Genomic DNA, 21467 nt, shown 5'->3' on the forward strand with positions numbered 1-21467 from the left:
TGATAACAGCTAGCATTTGTATAGTGCTTCAAAGTTTGTAAAGCACTTTATAAACATCTTATTTTATCTTCACAAGTACATTGCTAGGTAAGTATTATCCTTACCCTCATTTTAAAGATGAGGAAACTCAGGCAGACAGAGGCATTTGCCCAGAGTTGCACAGCTAGTAAGTATCTAAGACCAGGTCTCGTACTCTTTATCTATCCAGCAATAAAGGACTAAGACAGTGGAGATGGGAAGGGCAATGGAATGGAAGAGCTAACTGATTGGTTTTGGGGGGATTGGAGAAATCTGATCAAATTTATGGGAAGGAACTAGCATAACAGCAAGGCAGAGATTCAAGACATATAGTTCTGGTTGCCATTCTATTTCTGCCTCTTTTTTTAAAGTTTCAGACAATGAAGTAGGTCACCAGGATTCATTTCTTCAATAAAACTGTGGATAGCACTATCAATAACATCACAGACCACACTGAACTAGAAGTGTTTCCTTTCAAAAGTTGTATATCTTTCTAAACATGATATACTCAATATATTTTTCTCTATAGGGTATACCTCAATTTCTTTGTTCCTTTAAGGGTCAGTATCTTATATCTGCATAGCACACACACACGTTAATAAATACTACCAGCATCAGTTAAATGTATAATCATCAATAAGAATTTATTGAGCATCATTTACGAGACCTTTTTGGGATAGAAATACCAAAAAGAATGGTTCCTGACTTCAAGGCTCTTATTGGAGAGGAGGTAATATGTACAAAAAAATGTATATGTAGAATAAGTACGAAATGAAAACAAGGTAGTTTGGGGAGGGAGATCACTAACAGAATCCAGGAGCAGGTCAGGAAAGGCTTCATCTGCTGAGTGTAGCTGATCTGCTCCTCTCTAAGGATGCACCCCATCCATCTTTGCCCATTCTCAGTGACTCTTCCATTGTCCTGTAATTTGGCCACAGGAGGAGCTGCCTAACATATGCTGGGTACTTTCCTCATATTCTCTTATCGTTGTAAGGCTACCAGTGGCCCGCCAAATGTCCTTGCTCTTGCCACAGGAATGGCTTTTTTTTTTTTAATAACTCATACATTTCTCTGACTCTATTTCTTACGTGGCTTATTATAGTATACATTTTTAAATTTAAATTCATAGTGCTAACTTTCAATTCCCTGCTGCATTATGGGAACTTGTATCCTTGGGGAGGCAGAGGCAGCTAACACTTCAATATGGTGGTTGCTGCACAGGACTGGAATCTTGAATGGAGAAACTGGGGAAGACAGAAGGTGGTGGTGGTGGGGCACTGGAAGGTGGGGTAAAGACTCACTAACTTCTGTCAGTTGGGAACTGCACCATTTTTCACTCCTCTCTCCTGCTTAAGAGGTATTCTCTGATGATTAATGAGATATGAATTTCCCTGAGGTCTCCAGATGAACAGTTTATAAATATAATGCAAAGAACTCTGTAAATATTGATAAACACTTTTCCTTTGTCATGACATGGCCACTCTGGAAAAAAGTTCTTAAAGGAAACACAGACGCAATGTCATTGACCAATTTCCACAGCTAGCCTAGTTAAATGTAATGAACAATTTCTGTAGCTCAAAGACCTCACAAATGAGAATAATCCTAGTCAATATTTATATAGACCTTTAAGGTTTGGATTAGTTGCCCACACATAAGTGCATATAATTATAATTAATATACATTTTAATTATATGTGTATAATTAATCTCATCTGATCCTCATGACAATTCCATGAAGCAAGTACAATAATTATTCCCATTTTATGGATTAGGAAATTGAGGTGATTCAAGGTTAAATGACTTTTCCAGGCTCACACAGGCGTTAAGTTTCTGAGAAAGGTTTGAATTAAGATCTTTCTGACACCATGTCCTGCACTCCATATCAAAAAAAAAAAAAAAGTTCCTGGACCCCAGGTTAAGAATCCCTGAATAGAGGATATATTAATGAAAAATGCTTGTTACTAGAAAAATAAAAGTTGTAAATAAACAAAAAAGAGAACCAATTTTCTAGAGGTGGTAGAGTATAAGTTTAAGGAGAGATAGCCTACAGTATTGGATAGAGAACTGAACTTGCTGTCAAGTTCTTCCCTGAGACCCATCTTAACTGTGAGACTCTGAGCTTGTGGCTTAGCCTCTCAATGCTCCCCGCCCTTCCCTCCCCCCCCCCCCCCGGGGCAACTCTCTAAGACTATTGTGGAGCAGAATTCCCAAGTTGGTAGAGGGGAGTCCTCACTGGGAACTCCCTGCCCAGATGAAATGACAGGTCCAGTTACTGAAAAGTTGGTAGGATGGGTAAGCCTAGTAGATAGAATACTCAGAATCAGAAGATATGGATTCATTGGTTCATAGATTTAGAACTGAAAGTGGCTGACAGGTCATCAAAATCAAGTCCTTCATTTTACAGATGAAAAAACTGAGTCTGAGAGGGATAAGTAACTGCTTCAAATCCCACCCTTCACACTTAATAACTGTGTAACCCATGGGCAAGTCCCTTTATCTGTGCTTCAAGTAGCAGTTTAAGATTTATCTGTGTCATAGAGGTGATCTGTGTGAAAGAAATGAGCCCCCATTGATGAAGTAACAGATCCTTCATGTACTCATCTCGCTATTATTTAGATGTGTATCATAAAGATTAATGAAGAGCTCTCTTGAACTCTATGCACAGAACCAGATGGGAGCCTGAATTACTGGTCTCACAGAGCTGGGTTGTGAGTTTTCTTACTGTTAAGAGATTAATCTTTAATATTAAAAAGTAGGAAAGCCCATTTTAAACAAGTGCGGTAGAAATCTACTCTCTAGGGACAATGTGTTTTAAATGGGCTGCCTGCTACCATTTGTTACTGGCTAATTTCCTTTAAGGGACCTTGAAATCCTAGCTATTTGTGTGACAGCAGCAGATCTGGGACTGCCATAGACTTTCAGTTCCTCAGGCTACTGGCGTTTCCCTGGCATGAGGCCAATGAGCTTTGCCTCCTTAGGACAATTATTTTCAGTCCCAGCATCTATTAAATGTAATCACATTTCCCAACAAGTAATTAATGTGGAAATGAAACTCACACACACATAGACACACACATATGGAGAGATGTTTCTACAGCTAATCCTGAATCATGACTGCCTATTCCTGTCTCCAAGGTTTATTATCCACTTTGATGATCTCAAAGGCCAGTGCCATTGGGTTCAGCAATTAGGGCTTAACCAGAATTAACACATCATTTTAGAAGCAAAGGATCATAGATCTCAAGCTGAAAGGGACCTCAGAGTTCATCTGGTCCAACCCTCTCATTTTACAGATGAGGAGACTGAAGTCCCGGGAAAGTAGATGGACTTGCTCAAGATCACACAGGTGGTGAATGCTGGGGGTAGGATTTGAACCTAGATTTTCTGTGATCCAGTGCTCTTTCCACTATAGTGTGCTAATTAAAGCATCCTTCTTAGTTCAAACATCACCACAAACATTCAATAAGAGCCTACTAAGTGCAATGCAAAAAAGGAGGTTCCCTCTCAGACATCTTCATTTCTTAGATTCCCCAATTGTTAAGTATCTCTGGTTTCACAGTATCAAATTAAACCATTGTACATTAAATTAGACCTCATCTAACAAGATGTGAGACATTTTGTGAAAAGTGAGATCACTTTAGCTGTTAGTATAGACATACAAACCCAGCCAGCCCCCTCTAGGGATTCTGATCCTTCTAAGGCAGCACAAAGTATCCCATTCATTAAACATCTACTAAATAACATTCTAGTGACACAATTAATGTTTGAATTACTTTTTAACTTGCTTCTGATTTCTACTTTGGGTCTGATTTTCATAGACTAAGTCAGAGTCACAACTAGCAATTTTTGAGCTCATGGCTCAAAGTCAACTTTTAAAAATAAATCACCAGCCCTGGAGTCAGGAGGACCTGAGTTCAAATCCAGCCTCAGACACTTGACACACTTACTAGCTGTGTGACCTTGAGTAAGTCACTTAACCCCAATTGCCTTGCCTTCACCCCTCCAAAAAATAAAAATAAATGCAATTGTGGAGTAAGCTGGAGTTCCAGGGGGAAGAGGCTTACCTGAGATAGGACTTTGTGTGGGAGGAAGGGAGGTAATGAACTATCTGTTACCTTTCTAGTTTAACCAATTATTCTTCCTAACAAGGTACAAAACTCATTTATTTCTAGTTACTTCTGGACTACAAGTACAGTCAAGCCTGGCCTTAGGACAAAGTAGAAACCAAAGTAAAGAACCTCTTAGTGATCTGTGGTGCATAGTATTGGACTTGAAGTAAGGAAGATCTGAATTAGAGACCCATCTCAGTAACTTACTAGCTGTATGACTCTGGGACGAGCCTGCTCCCTCACTTGTAAGATGAGGCTAATAAAATACTTGCCTCATAGGGTTGTGGTGAGAATCAAAAGCACTTTACAAAACTTAAATAATTATATTTATGCTGATTATTACTGCCACTACTACTATTATCACTTTACTACTACTACTACTACTATTACAACTATTATTACTTTGTAACTACTACTACTATCACTACTACTAGTACTAATAGAAATGCTACCACCACTACCAACTATTCAGAGAACTTTGCTGATATTAAATGTAACATTGTCCCTGTTCTCATAGTGTTTATGATCTAATAGAAGGGGATTAAACAAAAAACTTCAACACACAGTATTAGAGTATATGTATACTAGAGAGTCAAAAAATAGGGCTGTGAGAAGTCTGACTAGTCTCTGGTACCACGAAGTCAATCAAATAAGGTCTACTTGTGAGAGCTCCCCACTCATGTGAGTGGGGTTTTAAAGGATGGGTAGGAATTCAGGAAGAGTGGGGAGGGAGGAAATTACAGATTTAGGGAATATCATGAGCAAAGACAAATGGAGGGAAGTACTTGGTACGTTTGTAGGGTGGACAATAAAACCATTTTGGCTGCAATATAAAGTGTGGAGAAAGGAACAATGAGATCAGACTGGAGCCATATTGTGAAGGACCTTGTTTGAACTTGATTCAGCAGACGTTTGGGAGCCACTGAAGATTTCTGGAATCCCCCTGTTTGCTTGTGGATCCCTTGAAAGAAAAGACTTGTCTTTATCTTTATATCTTCTCTAATGTAGACAGCAGTTCTTCCAATATGGTAAGTAACAGAAAAGATGTTGAGTGGTTACTTTCTTTGAATTAATGCTATCCATTTAATCTGTCAGGTCTTAACCTATCTGGACAAATAAAAGCATAGCTAATTGTCTGAATCTAATATATGGAGCTTTGGCCACCAAAAAAATAATTAGGGGCCTTCCAGAAGTGTTTAAACCAGTGTACCACAGGATAATTACACTCAAAATGTGATTCTCTCTCTTTCCCCTTCCTTTCCTTTCCTCCCTTCTTCTCTCGCTCCTCCCCACTCCCTCCCTCTCTCCCCTCTTCTTTCTTCCTTTCTCTTCCCTTCCCTTCCCTTCCCCGTCTTCCTCCCATAAACAAGAATGCTTTTGTTCCTCAAGGATGCATGATTAAATCAAAGGTCCTTTCCCTCAAGGAATATTCTGTTTCATTTTTGTCTTTGTGTTTCTAGCACCTCAGAAAGTATCTCATGCAAAGTAAGAGCTTAATAAATGTCTATTGCTTAATTTATATCTCCAGTCCCTAGCACAGTGTCTGGCACACAGCTGATGCTTAATGAATTCTTGTTGGTTGCTTAGTATGTATACCCCTTTCACTAGTACAGATCATAATTCTCAATGCCTTGAGCTGTCACTTAATGAACTTCTTTGGCTGAGCTGTTAAGGTAGCTTTCCATGTCATGATGAGTCATTGGGGGATTTAGTGAAGGAAGATATGAATGGCCTGCAAAAATCCCAACATGCCAACAAATCTCTGAAATTTCTGGCTAGCATTATAGGAAACTCCAATAGTCTACAATCCCAATTACATGGTAATACTTGGTGGGTTTTTTTTGTAATAATTTTGCATTTACAGTATGTTATAGAAGAAAAGCTATGTAGACCAAATAAATTCAAGCATCCACTTGAGGATTTCAGCAGCTGTCCAGAAATGCATTTGTATACAAAGAACTGCTTTTGCTCTGAGCACAAAAGGCTCACAATTATGCCATTTGGGTTTCTGCTGTGATAAGTTGATTAGATATCGGATGTGGTGCAAGAGGTCTGTTTTGTCTTTCATTCTATTAATATGGGAAATAGGTCACTCCTGTTGTTTTCAATGAAAGTTTTTCAAAGCAACAATATTTCTACGCTTTGGAAGCCTCTTTAATCTGAGATGCTTAAAGCTAAAAACAAATTAATTAGACTTCTTCAGATCACTGCAGTGATGAAATAATACACTCATAATTTCATGTTATGTTAACCTGGTAATAGCCCCAGTCAAAACGTATTGATCTATCCCTACCATTCAGTCCCTGAGAGACAATGAGGAGTTAGAAACCATTAGTTCAGGAATACTTCAGTGAGGGTACCGATAAGTCTTGGTGGAGATAGGTGATTGTCAAGACTCCTGTGGGGGAATCTGTGGGCCATCCTCTCAGATAGTGGGTTTTCATGAGTTCCTTGAATATGCCTTAAGTTGATCAAGGCATTTTTACTCCAGTACATTTCTAGATGGCCAGCTCAGGTCTGTGGGGGTCTGCAGTGTAGGAGAAGGGATATGTAGAAGAAGTTGGGTTTGAAGAATGAACAGAATCTGGGCAGATGAAAAGGAAAGAGGCTAGGCCAAGTGTGTATAAAGAAACAGCTGGGACAAATGTGCAGAGGTGGGGATGGGTGTGGCAAATGCAGAAAAAAATGAAAAGAATGGTTTGGTTCATCAGTCCCTGGAGTCCTATGGGGAAAAACACGGCCTAGGAGGTAACTGACCATCTGGGCACAATACACTCTCTTTGTTCATGGGAGTCATTAAAGCAATACTTTCAAAGTTTTTTTTCTTTTTTAAACCACTACAGTAGACCTATTCCTATTCTTTCCAATGACACCAAGATGCTAATGCATTTTTAAGGAGGCAAGAGAGGGAGAGATAGAATTTTGGTATTCTCGGACTGAATCACATGCTTGCAACCTTTACCAGATGTGGATACCAGATGATGAGAATGTCAGTAGAAACAAATCTTTACGAGTACTCCTAGTTACACAGGGTATCTATGCATATAAGGCAAGGGCTCTGACCTCATGGGGTTTACAATCTAATTGAGGAGGCAAAACATACACTTAAAAAGGTAACTAAGAATATCAACAAAAATTCAGGATTAAATGTCAGATCTGAAGAAGGAGGGATATCCCTGTTGTCTGGGCAGAATGCATTAGTAAATAATAAAACCTTTAAGGGCTAGAGAGCCAGACTAAACTTCTGATCTCATTGGTAATAAGAAGCTCCCTTCTGGGTAGGGAAATTCTCCACCAATGCAGATCAGAACCTTCTCAGAGAAATCTTCAGAGCATCGAGAAGTCTTAATCCTCTTAGTGAAGCAATGACCAATCTATGGTCACGTAGCCAGTGTGGGTTAGAGCTAGAATTTGAATCTAAATCTTCTGACTTGGAAGCTGGCTCTCTCTGTACTCCATGATGCCTCTCAACTAAAAAGTTTAACATTTAGGGGAAAAAAAAGCTGACTCTGAAAGTACTAGCGTTCCGTGAGGTTTTTACAAAAACTAGCCAGAGTGAACTGGCATTCCAGTCCTGTGGAAAAGAAAGCAACAACCATGTATTAAGCCCAGCAGAAAGAAATTTAGCTAGTTCTGTTTGAATGTTGCCTTTTTTTTTTCTATTATGTGCTTGCCTCATACATCTCAGAACCCTCATTATCCTCTACAAATTTACAATCCCTTGCCTGGGAAGATGCTAATCTGCTAAAAGCAGGCTAATCTCAGACTCTTAGGTAAATCCTCAAGTTTATGTCCTTCCTCAGTATGTGTTTTATGACAGGATGTTTAAAGTCAGATGCCACGGAGAAATCCGGATCCAAGAGATAGCCTGATTCCCATTTGATGCTTCCCCCTGCCCCTTTCTGTTAGCTCATGTATATATAACCCTTTTTCCAACATACTTCTTATATAGACTACAGCTATTGTTACTGTAGCTTTATAGCAACCAGAAAGAAGGCAAATGGAATGTTGAGAAAAGCAGCTTAGGAATTGAGAAATAGCTCCCTTTGGAATCAGGGGAAGAAAAATGTGTTTTATCTATGATCCAGGCAGATTTATGAGAAATCCGTGGAAAAGACAAAGAAGGAAGAAGATGATGTGAAACTTGCTTGTCAGAATTGTCATAAGGGATATGTTTTAAAGGAACCTTATCAAGAGAATTCTATGAAAAGTTCTTGAGGAGTTGACAAGTACAGTGTGTTTTGAAATGACTTTCTTGTGACTACTGAAAAAAGGTCTAATCTAGTTTATTTATTGAGAGACTAAATTTAACTATTATCTTGGAAGAAATGTGAAGAATCCCAAGAGTCTTTAATAAGTATTTGGGGTGAACTGAATTGTGTGAACTTGTGTTTTCAGGAGGTGACTCTGGCAGTGACATTTGTCCCAGTCAAAATATTGTAAATATGTCACATTGTTATTATTACTACGTTATGGTTTTAATTTGTAATAAATTGCATATATTTAGTGATTTTAAAAGTTAAGCATAGAAAAGTAAGAAGCTACTAAAGGAAAAGGGGATTTCTCCACTTTATTAAATGATTAATATTTAATGAACTGGGATAGGGACTTGAGTTAATTATTAAGAAGAAAGCAAGTTTATTAATAATAAATTATTACAACCTACCCCTGGATTTCTTTAGAGCTTGGGAAGATAATTGCAAAATTAGGGAATGAGTTACGTGGCAGAATGAGGGATGACCTGCAGGCAAATATGACCAGATCCCAGATCTTATGATCTTGCTATATATGGAGGTCACATCCTTATCGACCTGTAAGATATACGTTCATATATGTGTACACAGCAACCCTTCAAAACTCAGGAGTCATTTCCTAAAGACTTCAAGAGGATTTCCCAGTTTGTCCAATTGTCTTTTTCTTAAATCACCTATGAGATTTTAAAATATGCTTAATTGTTAAATACATATAACGTTTTACTTTTCCCCAATTGGTTTAAAAATAAATGTATTTTTAACAAAACATTTGAACTTTTAGTTTAAAAGAAGCTTGCCTGAAGAAAAGTGGCTTAATCCTACAACAGTACCCACTATGTGCTAAGTGTGATGTCAGGTACTGGGGAGACAAAAGACAAAAAATATACCAGTCTCTGACTTCAAGAAGTCAGAGAGTCCTCTTCAAGGAGCTTACAATCTACCAAGAATGATGATGATGTCACAAAGTGAGTGTAGGGACAGAAGAGAGCCCAGGGCAGAGCCTTGGAGGTTACCTAAAGTTAGAGAGCATGGAAAGGAGGAAGATTCAGCAAACGAGACTGAGAAGTTAGGGAGGAGAACCAGGAGAAAGTAGTCATGACAATCTAGAGAGGAAAGAGTGTTTGGGAGAAAAGGGCAGACAGATGTCAAGGTGCTTGGCAATAAATGAATCAAGCTGTAAGTATTTGTCACAAAGCCCTAAATATGGTAAAGGCAATAATGATAACAACAGCTAGCATTTTATAGACTTGTAAGGTAATTGACATGTGTAATCTCATTTGACACAAAGGAAAAATGAAGAACATGTACCTCAGGAAGCAACACATACACATATAAGAATAAATGAAATACATGCAAAATCAATAGAAGACAATCGGAGAGAGCAGATGAAGACATTAGCAGCCTTGGGGTCAGGAAAGACCTCAAATATAGGTTGGCATCTAAGTAGAACTCTAAAGGATTCCAAGAGGCACAGATGAAAAGGGAGCCTATTCCAGGCACCGAGGAGAGTCTGGGCAAAGGTTACAGGAAAAGGAGATGAGATGTTGCTTAGAAAAACAGGAAAAATGTCAGTTTGACTGGATCTTGGAGTATTTGGAAGGGAGTAACATATAATAAGGTGGGAAGGTAGGTTGGATAAATGCTTCTTGATTGACATAGGAAAAGTTTAAATTTCCCCAAAGTTGAATGCTAGAGTAGAATGGGAAAGACCTACATGTACTAGAACAAGATAGGGTTAAACTATTTCTTTTAGCCAGTTAATAGAGGCCTCTTATTTTAACTTGCTAAGAGCAACCACTGACTTCATGCTACCACTGACTTCAGTGTGTAAACACCCAGAAAAAGCTATTTATAGCACCTGATAAAGAGATTCTGCCATCTTAGAATGAGAATCTGATAGTCTGAAATCTACCAGAGGCAGCTCTTGAGAAATAGTCAGTCTTTGTTCCTACCTTGGCCCTAACATTTTTCTTGTTCCTTCTCTAAAAAATTAATTCTTCCAACTAGTAAAAAGTAACTGTATATGCCCTCTTGTAGTTTAGGTTTTGTCTTTAAAAGAACAAAAGCTAATCGCTAATTGCAGATGAAGATGTTAAAGGCAGGAGAAGTTACTACGATCTATAAAAGCATTGCTTCTTAATCTGTGGCTCATGACCCCATATGGGGTCTCTGAAAATTTGGCAATGGTAAAAGGTTTCTGAACATGCAACGACCAGAACTTAAATCAACAATCAAATGTGTAATGAATCCAAGGTGTTTGGCAGCGCTTGCCCACCTTGTATCACACAATTTAAAGCATGTGTGTTTCCCATTGTGCATGTCCTCAGCTCATGCAACACCAACAAAATCTCAAAAAGTGATCAGGAGTGGAAAAAGTTTAAGAAACCCTACATTAAAGGATGATAAATACGATACTATAAAATTGCTTCTCCATTAATATAGATTACACATGCACACCATCAGATGGTTGTCGTTCATCCTTCATTTCTGAAGACAACTAAAGCATCACAAGGGTGGTATCTTGAGTCATCAAATTCCAGGGGCAAGATAAAAGTGACTGGTGATGGCCCAGGATATGTAGATGACCTTGGCATCTCTGATATCTGATTAAGCTCTAAGCACTCCACAGTGCCTGCTTCAGCCACTTTCATGGCTGTTGGAACAAACTGTGCTCATCTGCCCATTCCTCTGAGGGAAGTCACATGCTTGGGGTAGACACACCCTTTCCAACTCATCCAGAGGTTAGAGGTCTATCTGTTACCCATAACTTGGTATATAGCCCATCTACTGCAGATGCTACAGCTTTATGGACCACAGGTGAGAGTTGGGTGAATGGTAGATGAGCAGCCCCCACTGGAGGAGCTAGTCCTCTCTGAACACTCTATACACCATCAGATAGACAATTTTAAGTCATATACTGTAGACTAGCAGAAAGGATGTTCACTGGAAAGTGTTCGTTGAGGCTAAAGAACCCTTTTCCCTGGATGAATTAAACAGCCAGACATTGTAGCAGGAAGAAGACTGTGCTAAGCTGAAATTCTGTCTCTGACTTTTACTAATTTGGGGTCTTTGCTGCTCTAAACTTTCATGTCCTCATCCGTATAATGAGCATGATAATATTTGATCAGTCTGCCTCATCGTGGGAAAGAATACTTGGTAAAATTTAACATGCATTGTAAAGGTTCTTTACAATGAGTTCTTGTCATTATATAGTACTGAATGAAATAAGAGAGTTAACTAACTTGGCGTGTGTGTGTGTGTGTGTGTGTGTGTGTGTGTGTGTGTGTGTGTAGCAAAAGGGAATAACTTCAAAAGATTAATAATTATAGTTAACATGTATATAGTGCCTTCTATGTGCCAAGCACTGCATTAACCACATGACAAATATCTCATTTGATCCTTGTAACAACTCTGCAAGATAGGTGCTATTATTATCACCCCCATTTTACAGATGAGGAAAGTGAGACAAAACAGAGGTTAAATGACTTGTTTAGGGTCACACAGCTACTAAAGTCTGAAACCAGATTTGAACTAAGTTCTTCCTGACTCCAGGCCCCGACTCTATCCACTATAACAGTGTAAGAGCTAGGAGAAGCTTGGGAAAGTGATTATCTCTAAGGTCCCTTCTACTTCATCTGAGGATGAAGTAAGGGCTTTTCTCTAGGGAAGCTAAAAGCATCAGTGTACTTGATAAACCCTTGGAAAAAGAGAAAAGAGGAAAAGTTGAGCTCACAAAACTCATCTCTACTAAAACAAACAAAAACCAACCCACTATATTACATACGCCCTGGATGCCTATAAGCACATTGCCCCTATGGCACCAGAAGATTTATTCATAAAAGTAGAGCAAGAAGTCCACTAAATAATAATTAAAAATCCTTTCCAAACTACTTCATCAGATAGCTGAAATGCCACTTTGAATAGTTGAATTAACAAATTAATATCCAACCATCTTCCAGAAGCCTTTAGGAGGTTAAAACAAATAGATTTATAGGGAATAGTAAGAAATAAAAATAAAGTCAAGGAAAATGTCTTTTCCTATCGGACCATGAACAACATTTTATTTTATACTTATAATCATAGGCATATAGATCTTATCCTCCTAAGACACTACAATCTCCATGAGCACAAAGGGCAGATCTTCTCAGAATTGTTTATTTCTTCCCAGCGTCTACCATGGTTCTCTTTACCTAGGAGGTGCTTAATAAACATTTGTTGAATTAAGGAAGGAATAATAATGATAAATAACATTGTGCTAGTTTTAAAATTACTTCATATTCACCTTTCCTTTTACTTTTTAGAACAACCCTGTGAGGTAGGCAATGCAAGCTATGATTTTAGGAATAAAATCATTGAGGCTCAGGGAAATTTTTGATGCCTTATCCATGGTCACAAAGCTAGTAAGAATCTGAGCTGAGAGTAGTAGCTGTGATGTTTGATGGGAAGGGCCATTTGAAGTCTCTGCATCTGGCTTCAGATAACAGCCCTGATATTTATTTACTTGAGTAATTTTGGGCAAGTGACTTAACTTCTCTTGGTATCATAGGATCTCAGGGTTAGAAGGGACCTCTGAGGTGATCTAGTTGAGACCGTACCTAAACAAGAACTCTCTTCGATATCTTTAAACATTTTGAAGCAAAGGTCAATTTAGCCTCTGTTTCAAAACCACCTGAGCAGGGCAGGATGAGGATATAGGGATCTAGCTCCCAGATGGCAGCCAGTATAGTGAAGGACCAGTAAGGCAGTCTACAATTTGGTGATTCAAGAGCATTCTGAAGAAAAAAAGCTACCTATTTATCACTCCTCTGTGGCCCAAGTAGGATGCCATCTAGGGATGATAAAAGGGCCAAGCTAGAGACCCCAGGCTGAAGGGATTCCCATGAAATACACACAGCCAGGACAGGACACTCTCCCAACATGCTTGTTGGAACCTCCTTTTCCCTTGTCCTGGAAAGCTCACCTTAGCTTCAGTTAGCCTAAAGTCTCTCTTATATTTTACATATATCTTTCAGGGAACATGGCTACAGTACTATGCCAAGGAGAATAGGTGGGTAACAACATTATGTAAGGGATTTTTATGTAAAAAAGAGAAAGAGGAAGAGAGAGGGAAAGCATCTGTGGTAACCATGTCCTAAATGAATGCAGAGAGATCTGTTTCTTTCCATCTTCCTTTCTGGATATATACCTGAAAGCGATGTCAATTTCCTCATGTATAAAAGGTTGGACTAGACCAGGGGTCCATGAACTTTAAAAAAATTTGATAACTATCTTTTATTATATATGTATTATGCTAATTGTCAGTCAATAAACATTTATTAAGAACCTACTATGTGCTAGACACTGTGCTACACACTGGGGATATAAAAAGAGGCAAGAGACAATCCCTGCCCTCAAGGAGCTAATAATGGTCTATTGGGAAAGACAATAAATGTACACAGAGCAAGCTACATACAGGATAAATAGGAAACAATTGAGGCACTGAAATTAAGAGGGGTTGGGGAAGGCTTCCTGTAGAAAGTAGAATTTTAGTTGGGATATATTGTTTCCTACCTGATTCTATGTATTTTTATGTATTTAATAGCATTACTGTGAGAAGGGGTCTGTAGACTTCACTAGAGTACCAAAGGGGTCCATGATACAAAAATTAAGAAGAATATGGATTGTATGATGCAGATCAAAATTGTGTATGTAAGAATTCCCAACATTTCTAAGAAGAGAATTGACATTTCACCCTTAAGATTCACTTCTGTTTGGAATAAGATAAAAGTAATGTAGTTTATTGAAAAACTTAATGGATCTGGAGTCAGTAGACCTAGGTTCAAACCCTTACTCTCTTTTTAATGCCTATATGTTCACACTCAAATAGTTTTACCTCTTCAGATCTCAGTTTTCTGCAAAGTCTGAGCTTTAAAATTAGGAGATTGGATTAAATGACTTGTACTGTTTTACTAGCTAGAAATCCTATAGCTATGGGATTTCTTTTATTTTATATATTTATATGTATTTATAGATAAATGCTATCTAGTCTACATTTTACACATTTCAGATATAGAGAAAGTGAGACTAAGATTGGCGAAATAATTTTCCCAAGGTCACATGGCTAGTTGGTAGGTGAGCTGCTATGAGAAGTCTGTTCCCAGGCTTCTAAGTCAGTTCTCTTTACACTATGCTCTGATCTGGCTGTTTATGTGGGTTATAACAAGGTTAAAGCTTTCTTTTCATGGATCTGTTAATGAACAATGAGGGCATGAGAGGGATCAGCCTTCGCTAAAAATACTAATATTGACTTCAAATCTCTTAGCAGAAAAGCGAATTATTTGTCTCCCCTTCACTTTTCTAATCCAGTCTGCTGCAAAATTACTTAAAAAAAAAAACAATTAAAGATCATATTCTCCATCCCCCCTCCCCCCTATTTTGAACATGGGGATAGCATGGAGGAATGAAAGAGTCCTGAATTTGGATTCACGGAACCTAGGTTCACATTCTGTCTCTTACTACCTGCATGAACTTGGGTAAATAAGTCACTTGACCTTTCTGTGTCTTAGCTCCTCATTTAGAAAATGAGAAGGCTGGACTAAAAATAGCTTCTAAGGCTCCTTCCAGCTTTAAAAGGATCTATATCTTTTCTAAACTCTGTATGTCTTCCATCAGAACGGTGTTTTGCTTAATAAATTTAGGCGCTCTTGTGGGTGGAGTTGTGAACTGGTCCAATCGTTCTGGAGAACAATTTAGAACTATACCCAAAGGGCTAGAAAATTGTGTATGTCCTTTGATTTAGCAATATCACTACTAGGTTTGTGTCCCAAAGAGATTATTTTAAAGAAGGTAAAAGGATCTATTTGTATAGAAGTCTTTATAGCAGTTCTTTTTGTGATGGCAAAGAATTAGAAACTGAGGGTATGCTCATCAATTGAGGAATGACTGAACAAGTTATGGTATATGATTGTAATGGGATGCTCTTATGCTATAAGGAATGACAGGTAGGATGGTTTCAGAAAAAAACACGGGAAGACCTATATGAATTGATGCAGAATGAAATGAACCAAACCAGAAGATTGTTGTACACAGTTATAGCAGTATCATCCCTATGATCACCTAAGACTTAGGACTTAGCTACTCCAATCAAGACAATGATCCAAGACAATTCCAAAGGACCCATCTGTCTTCCTTCAGAAAGAGAACTGATGGACTCTGAGTGCAGATTAAAGCATACTTTTTAACTTTATTTTTCTTGCTTTTTTGGCAATGTGAGTAATATGAAAATATATTTTGCATGATTTCACATGTATAATTGATATCACATTGCTTGCCTTCTCAGTAGGTGGAGGAGGAAGAAAATTTGGAAATTTTAAAATAAATGAATGTTTTATATATATATATATATATATATATATATATATATATATATATATATATATATGCATATAAAGTTTAAAATAAATCTAGGTACTTGATAAATGTTTGTATAATTGAACCAATTAGATTTTGGGTAAGGATGATGCAGGAATTTTGTACTGATGGGACAATGTAGTTAAAATGCATGTAAAATTATAAGGATCTGGGATGCCGGGGAGGGTATGATGAAGGGGGTAGGGAGATTGTCACCAGAACCCCTGTGTTGTTCTCAGATAGGACAATATCCAGTGTAACTTAAACCCTGAGGTCATCGGAAGTCTTCCATCAAGTTCTACATCTACTTGGCAGTATGGTATAGCAGAAAGAACACTGGACTTGGAGCTTGGACAGAAAAACTTTGTTTGAATATTGACTTTGATAGCTGAAGGGTCTGCAACCAACAGCTTGAAACTCCCAAAGTCCCAGTGTTCTCAATTGTAAAATAGAGCTCATAAAGCTACCTAGCATATAGGTAGCATGTTGAACCTGGAGTCAGATAAGATCTGGGTTCAAGTTCTACCTCATATTTATGAGTTGTGTGATCTTCCCTGCCTTCCCTAAGCCTTGGTTTCCTCATCTGTAAAATGGGGCTACCTTATATAACCTACCTCAAAAGGTTATTTTGAAAATCATATGAGGCAAGATCTATCTATCACTCTAAAGTGCTACGTAGACAGCTCTTACCATTGTTTGAGCCTTCTAAACTACCACACAGATTTGTTATAAAGAAAACCGTTTGAAAACTTCCACGCTCAGGGTGAGTACAAGTTAGTAATTGTAGTCATATTGGAAAGAATGCTAAATTTGGAGTTAGGTTCGTACTCTTGCCTTGGCTCTGCCATTTGCTAGTCACATGGCCCTGGGTTGTGTGGGACAGTAGAACAATCAGTGACTTTGGAGTCAGTAGACCTAGGCTCAAATCTTACTTCTGCTACTTACTCCCTATGTAGGCAAGTCTCTTATCCTCTATGGGTCTCAGTTTCCCCACTTGTAAGATGAGGGGGTTGGGCTAGATGGACACTGAGGTCCCTTGCAGCTTTAACCCTGTCATCCTACATGACTTGATTTCTTTGAACTCCAATTTCTCTCCTTGATGAGTATATAATTCTGGCACTGACATAGTAAAGGACTCCAGAAGGACCCCTGGACATGGAGGAGTCAAAAGACTTGGGAGTTGTCATCCCAATTTCTGCAATACCTTGTCTGATCTTTAGCCTGTATAACTTCTATGAACCTCAGTTTCCTTATATGTGAAAGAAGAATAATAACACTTGCACTATCAACCCTGTAAGATTGTTCTAAGGAAAGCATTTGCCTCCCTTCATCATCATGAGCTATTATTAATGCCGCCTACCTTCCAGGGTTGTTCTAAGGATCCACTGAGAAAATGTATTCAAAGGTCTTTAGAATTGGGAAGCCTTAGGTAAATTCAAGTTGCTGTTATTATCAGTGATAAGGGGATGCAGTCCTATCTCAGATCTTCCCATGGGAATTAGCAGAGATGCCAAAATAGTCAGTCAGTCTTGGAAGTCACTGTATGAGACAAATGAAGTGAGAGACCTACATTTATCCCTGCTGCCTTTAAAAGTCTAGCTCCTATTACTAGCTCCAAAAGTGGACAGGGATCAGAGGGGTTTTTCAAATCCTGGTCCTTCTGGAAGGCCTGTGGACCTGTGGGCTGTAGCTTTATTAAAATATAGAATATTGGGATTCAGTGGGAGTGGCCCCACTGTACAGAAACTTGTCAGAGGGGAGAAAACACAGGAGAAATTTTGTTAAGAGGAGAAAAAGTAACCTTAAATTCATCTTCTGTAGAATAGTGGCCAGAGTAAAGGACTTGAAGTCAGGAAGACCTGGATGCCCATACCTCTAACAATTAGATCATGGACAGCTAAGTGGCGCAATGGACATAGTGCCCTGCCTGGAGGTAGGAAGATTCATCTTCCTAAGTTCAAATCCATCCTCAGACACTTACTAGCTTGCTAGTGACCTTGGGCAAGTCACTTCACTCTGCCTCAGTTTCCTCATCTGTAAAATGAGCTGGAAATGGCAAAGCATTCCAGCATTTTTGCCAAGAAAACCCTAAATGGGGTGACAAAGAGTCCCTGAACTTCTTCCCTGTAAAACGGGGGATAATACCAGTAATACATACCTCTCAGGGTTACTACAAGGCTCAAATGAGACAATGAACATAAAACACTTTGTAAGCCTTAAAACACTGTGTAAACATCAATTGGAGCTTGGACTCTACTGATTCTAAGTTCTATAAGTTATAAACCTTTTTATATAGTAACATGCAATAGACATGTGTTATTATTAAGACACTAAAACTACAAGTTATTCACAGGTAAAGGTAATACACGGAAGAAATCACAGGTCCTTAATGCATGAACATATTGTTAAGCCAAATTATTATTGATTTGGGGGAGGAGGGTCGACGTCTGTTTACATCAACAGAAATTAAGAGGCTAACGGAGTTTAATATATATCTCCGATCCATTACTGGAACCTTACCTAGCCAAGTAAGTTGTCCAAAGTATGTTATTTAAATGCAGTCAAGTGGAAAAAAAAAAACACAGGCGCACAGAGAAGAAATATGGAATGAAAGGAAGATTGGATTAGGAGGGGAGGAGTGCCCTCTGAGCAAATGACAATGAAGAATAATGCTCAGATGGTGATGAGGAGGAGGGATCTGGTTTTTCCTGCTACCTCTTTTCTCCATAAGACCCCCTACAGGTCTCCCTCCCTCTCTCTTTCTCACACACAGAAATCCAACTGGCAGCTTTTCAGACATGGTGAAAATGAATGCACTTACTGCCATCGCTCTGGCAGCCACCTCCTCCCTTTAGTGTCAGCAACACACACACACACAATTCCATAAACCAGTTACACACACACACATACACCCACACCACCATATACCCATAAACCAATTCCCCATTAGGAGCCAGTGACATTCAGCACCTAAATAAGCCTCTTAGTCGAACAGATCATTCATTCGCCTTCCAGCCCCTTCCAGATGGTGATTCAGAAATTTTTCTCTTAAAAGATGTAGAGATATTATTTTTTAAAGCATAATTATTTTTGCTGCCAGACGGAAGGACTAGACTGCATTTCCTTTCCCCTTCTCTTCCTTTCCTCTCTGCACTACCCCCTCGTTTCCCCCCAAACCACTGCCAGTTCTTGGTAAAAACAGAAAAACAGCAGCGAACGTCAAATAGGGAGCCACACAAAAAGCATTCTTTCTTTCTGCATGAAAAGATAAATGTGACCAGGAGGTGGCTTGAGAAGCATCTCCCTGTTTGAAACATAAGGGGGTTATCCTCGATGATCTCTGGAAGTCCTAGGATCTTGTGCATGGGTTAGAGATTCTTACCCCCTCCTCGCCCCCTCCCAACTGGGGACACATTCTTCAAGGCTGTCCGTGGGCAGACACAGCTGTGCCACCCACACGTACAGTCATACACACGCTACACATGCTTCACACAACCTCGAGTCCTGGGATGCACACTCCTGTGTTCGTGTGTGTGCAGTCACATCGGCAAGAAAGTAGCCCCTCAGGTGCATCTCCCTAGAGGTTCCCTCATCTGCCCTGTCTATCTCTATCCCCATCCCCATCCCCAACTCCATCTCTATCCAAATCCTCACCTAGGACCACAGCTAGCACTGTGGAGAGCAGAAGCCAGTTGTTCTTGAGGAATCGTTTGCAGTCCCATCTCTTCCTCGCTGGCTTCCCCATGGTGGGTGCTGAAGCTGCCGGCGCCAGCAGCCTCTGATCCTTGGCTGAGGGGCTCTTGATTTTGGCGGTGGGGGGGTCCCAAGGGGTCGGAAGCCTCCGGCCACCCGGGACAGAACAGGCGACGATGAGTCGGGGTAGCGGAGGTGTGCTGAAGCTTCAAGGCCGGCTGTTGCTCTAGAGACTGCTGCCGCTCCTGTGCTTGCCTCTCGGAGGCCGGAAGCCCGCAGCCGTGTGCTCTGCTCCTGCCACCCGAATGCCAACCTCAGTGGTGTGGGGTGGAGAGCGGGTTGGGTGTGGGGCTGTTCGGGCTTGGGCGGGCTCGACTCCTCCTGCTGCCGCTGCTGCGCTAGGCAGCACTGGGGCCAACCAGGGCCCGGAGAGGGAGGAGCAGCGGGCCAGCCGCGAACCGGAGTCCGCGGGGTGGGAGGCTGAGCGAGTTCGCTGAGGGTTTGCGGGGAGAGCCCCGCACAGCCTGCACTACCGTCCCCAGCCGAGTGGGGGCAGCAGAAACTAGGAACGCTTCTCCTTGAGGATCTCCCATATCTCCACAATTCTTTAGTGTCCTCAGTTCTTTTTGCTTTCGCAGAGGTGAGAACGCTGGTATTTGAAATCAAGAAACTATTCGAATCCAGGTTTTGCTACCTGTGCAACCTAAAAGGAGGCGAGCCCCTCTCTACTCCTGGTCCTCAGTTTCTTTAGTAGCCAAATGAAGGCAGGCGCTTAGATTAAATTTACTCTAAGTTCCCTTCCAGCCCCTATTATCTGAGGCTCTGTGCCAGCTAACTCAATTCATTCACTTCTCCAAATCTTTCTTTCCAGTCTCACACACAAGGTCTTCTAAAATGCCCTTCCTTGGATCCCAACCTGAATACCCTCTAATCCTTGGTACTATTTAGTGTTCCATAACGTTCACCTACTGAACTCAGTCGCACTCATCTACCTAACTGTGTACCCAACACATAAAATTACACTCCTTTTCCTAATGAGAAGTGTTGGGGGTAGTGGATACATATTTGATATATTTTTCTGTTTCTCTAGTCTTTGCTTACCCGGAGCATAGCCTCACTCTTGTTCGGTTCATTCATCATGATCACTTTTAGTGTGCTTTAAGATTTATACAGCTTGCTCTAAATCACTATTGATTAGAGAGATGCAAATCAAAACAACTCTGAGGTACCACATCACACCTATAAGATTGGCAAACATGACAGAACAAGAAAATGATAAATGCTGGAGAGGATGTGGGAGAGTTGGAACACTAATTCATTGTTGGTGGAGCTGCGAGCGCATCCAACCATTCTGGAGAGCAATTTGGAACTATGCCCAAAGGGCTACAAAAATGTGCATACCCTTTGACCCAGCAATATCGCTACTAGGACTGTATCCCCAAGAGATCATAAAAATGGGAAAGGGTCCCACATGTACAAAAATATTTATAGCAGCACTCTATGTAGTTGCCAAAAACTGGAAGTCAAGGGGATGTCCATCAACTGGGGAATGGCTGAATAAATTATGGTATATGAATGTAATGGAGTACTATTGTGCCATAAGAAATGATGAACAAGAAGACTTCAGAGAGGCCTGGAAGGACTTATATGACCTGATGCTGAGTGAAAGGAGCAGAACCAGGAGAACTTTGTGCACAGCAACGACCACAGTGTGGGAGAGTTTTTTTCTGGTAGACTTGGAATTTTGTAATAATGCAAAAACTTCTTATAAAAAAAAAAAATCCCAAAGGTGGTTCTCAAGGCAAAATGCCTTCCACACTCAGAGAAAGAAATATGGAAGTCACTCACAAAATGTAGCAGATCATGTTTGTGTATGTGTATGTGTTTGTCTATCATGTTCTGATTTGTTATACGATTTCTTTCATTTATTTTAGTCTGACTACATAGCATGACTATAGTGAAAATATACTCAATAGGAAAGTATATGGAGAATCTATACAGAATTG

The 21467-nt window shown here is 39.8% G+C and overlaps 1 protein-coding gene across 1 annotated transcript in view; it reads right to left on the reverse strand.

The window, feature by feature from the left end:
* SLC1A1 (solute carrier family 1 member 1) overlaps window positions 1–19931 on the reverse strand; it is a 103686-nt gene extending 83755 nt beyond the window's left edge. Inside the window, exon 1 of the mRNA XM_072597399.1 lies at window positions 19423–19931. Within this exon, the coding sequence (XP_072453500.1) occupies window positions 19423–19513 (91 nt within the window). The 5' untranslated portion in view covers window positions 19514–19931. The remainder of the gene's footprint in view (window positions 1–19422) is intronic.
* Window positions 19932–21467: the final 1536 nt, after the last annotated feature.

This window comes from Notamacropus eugenii, chromosome 1, assembly GCF_028372415.1.
Source record: "Notamacropus eugenii isolate mMacEug1 chromosome 1, mMacEug1.pri_v2, whole genome shotgun sequence".
Classification (NCBI taxonomy): domain Eukaryota; kingdom Metazoa; phylum Chordata; class Mammalia; order Diprotodontia; family Macropodidae; genus Notamacropus; species Notamacropus eugenii.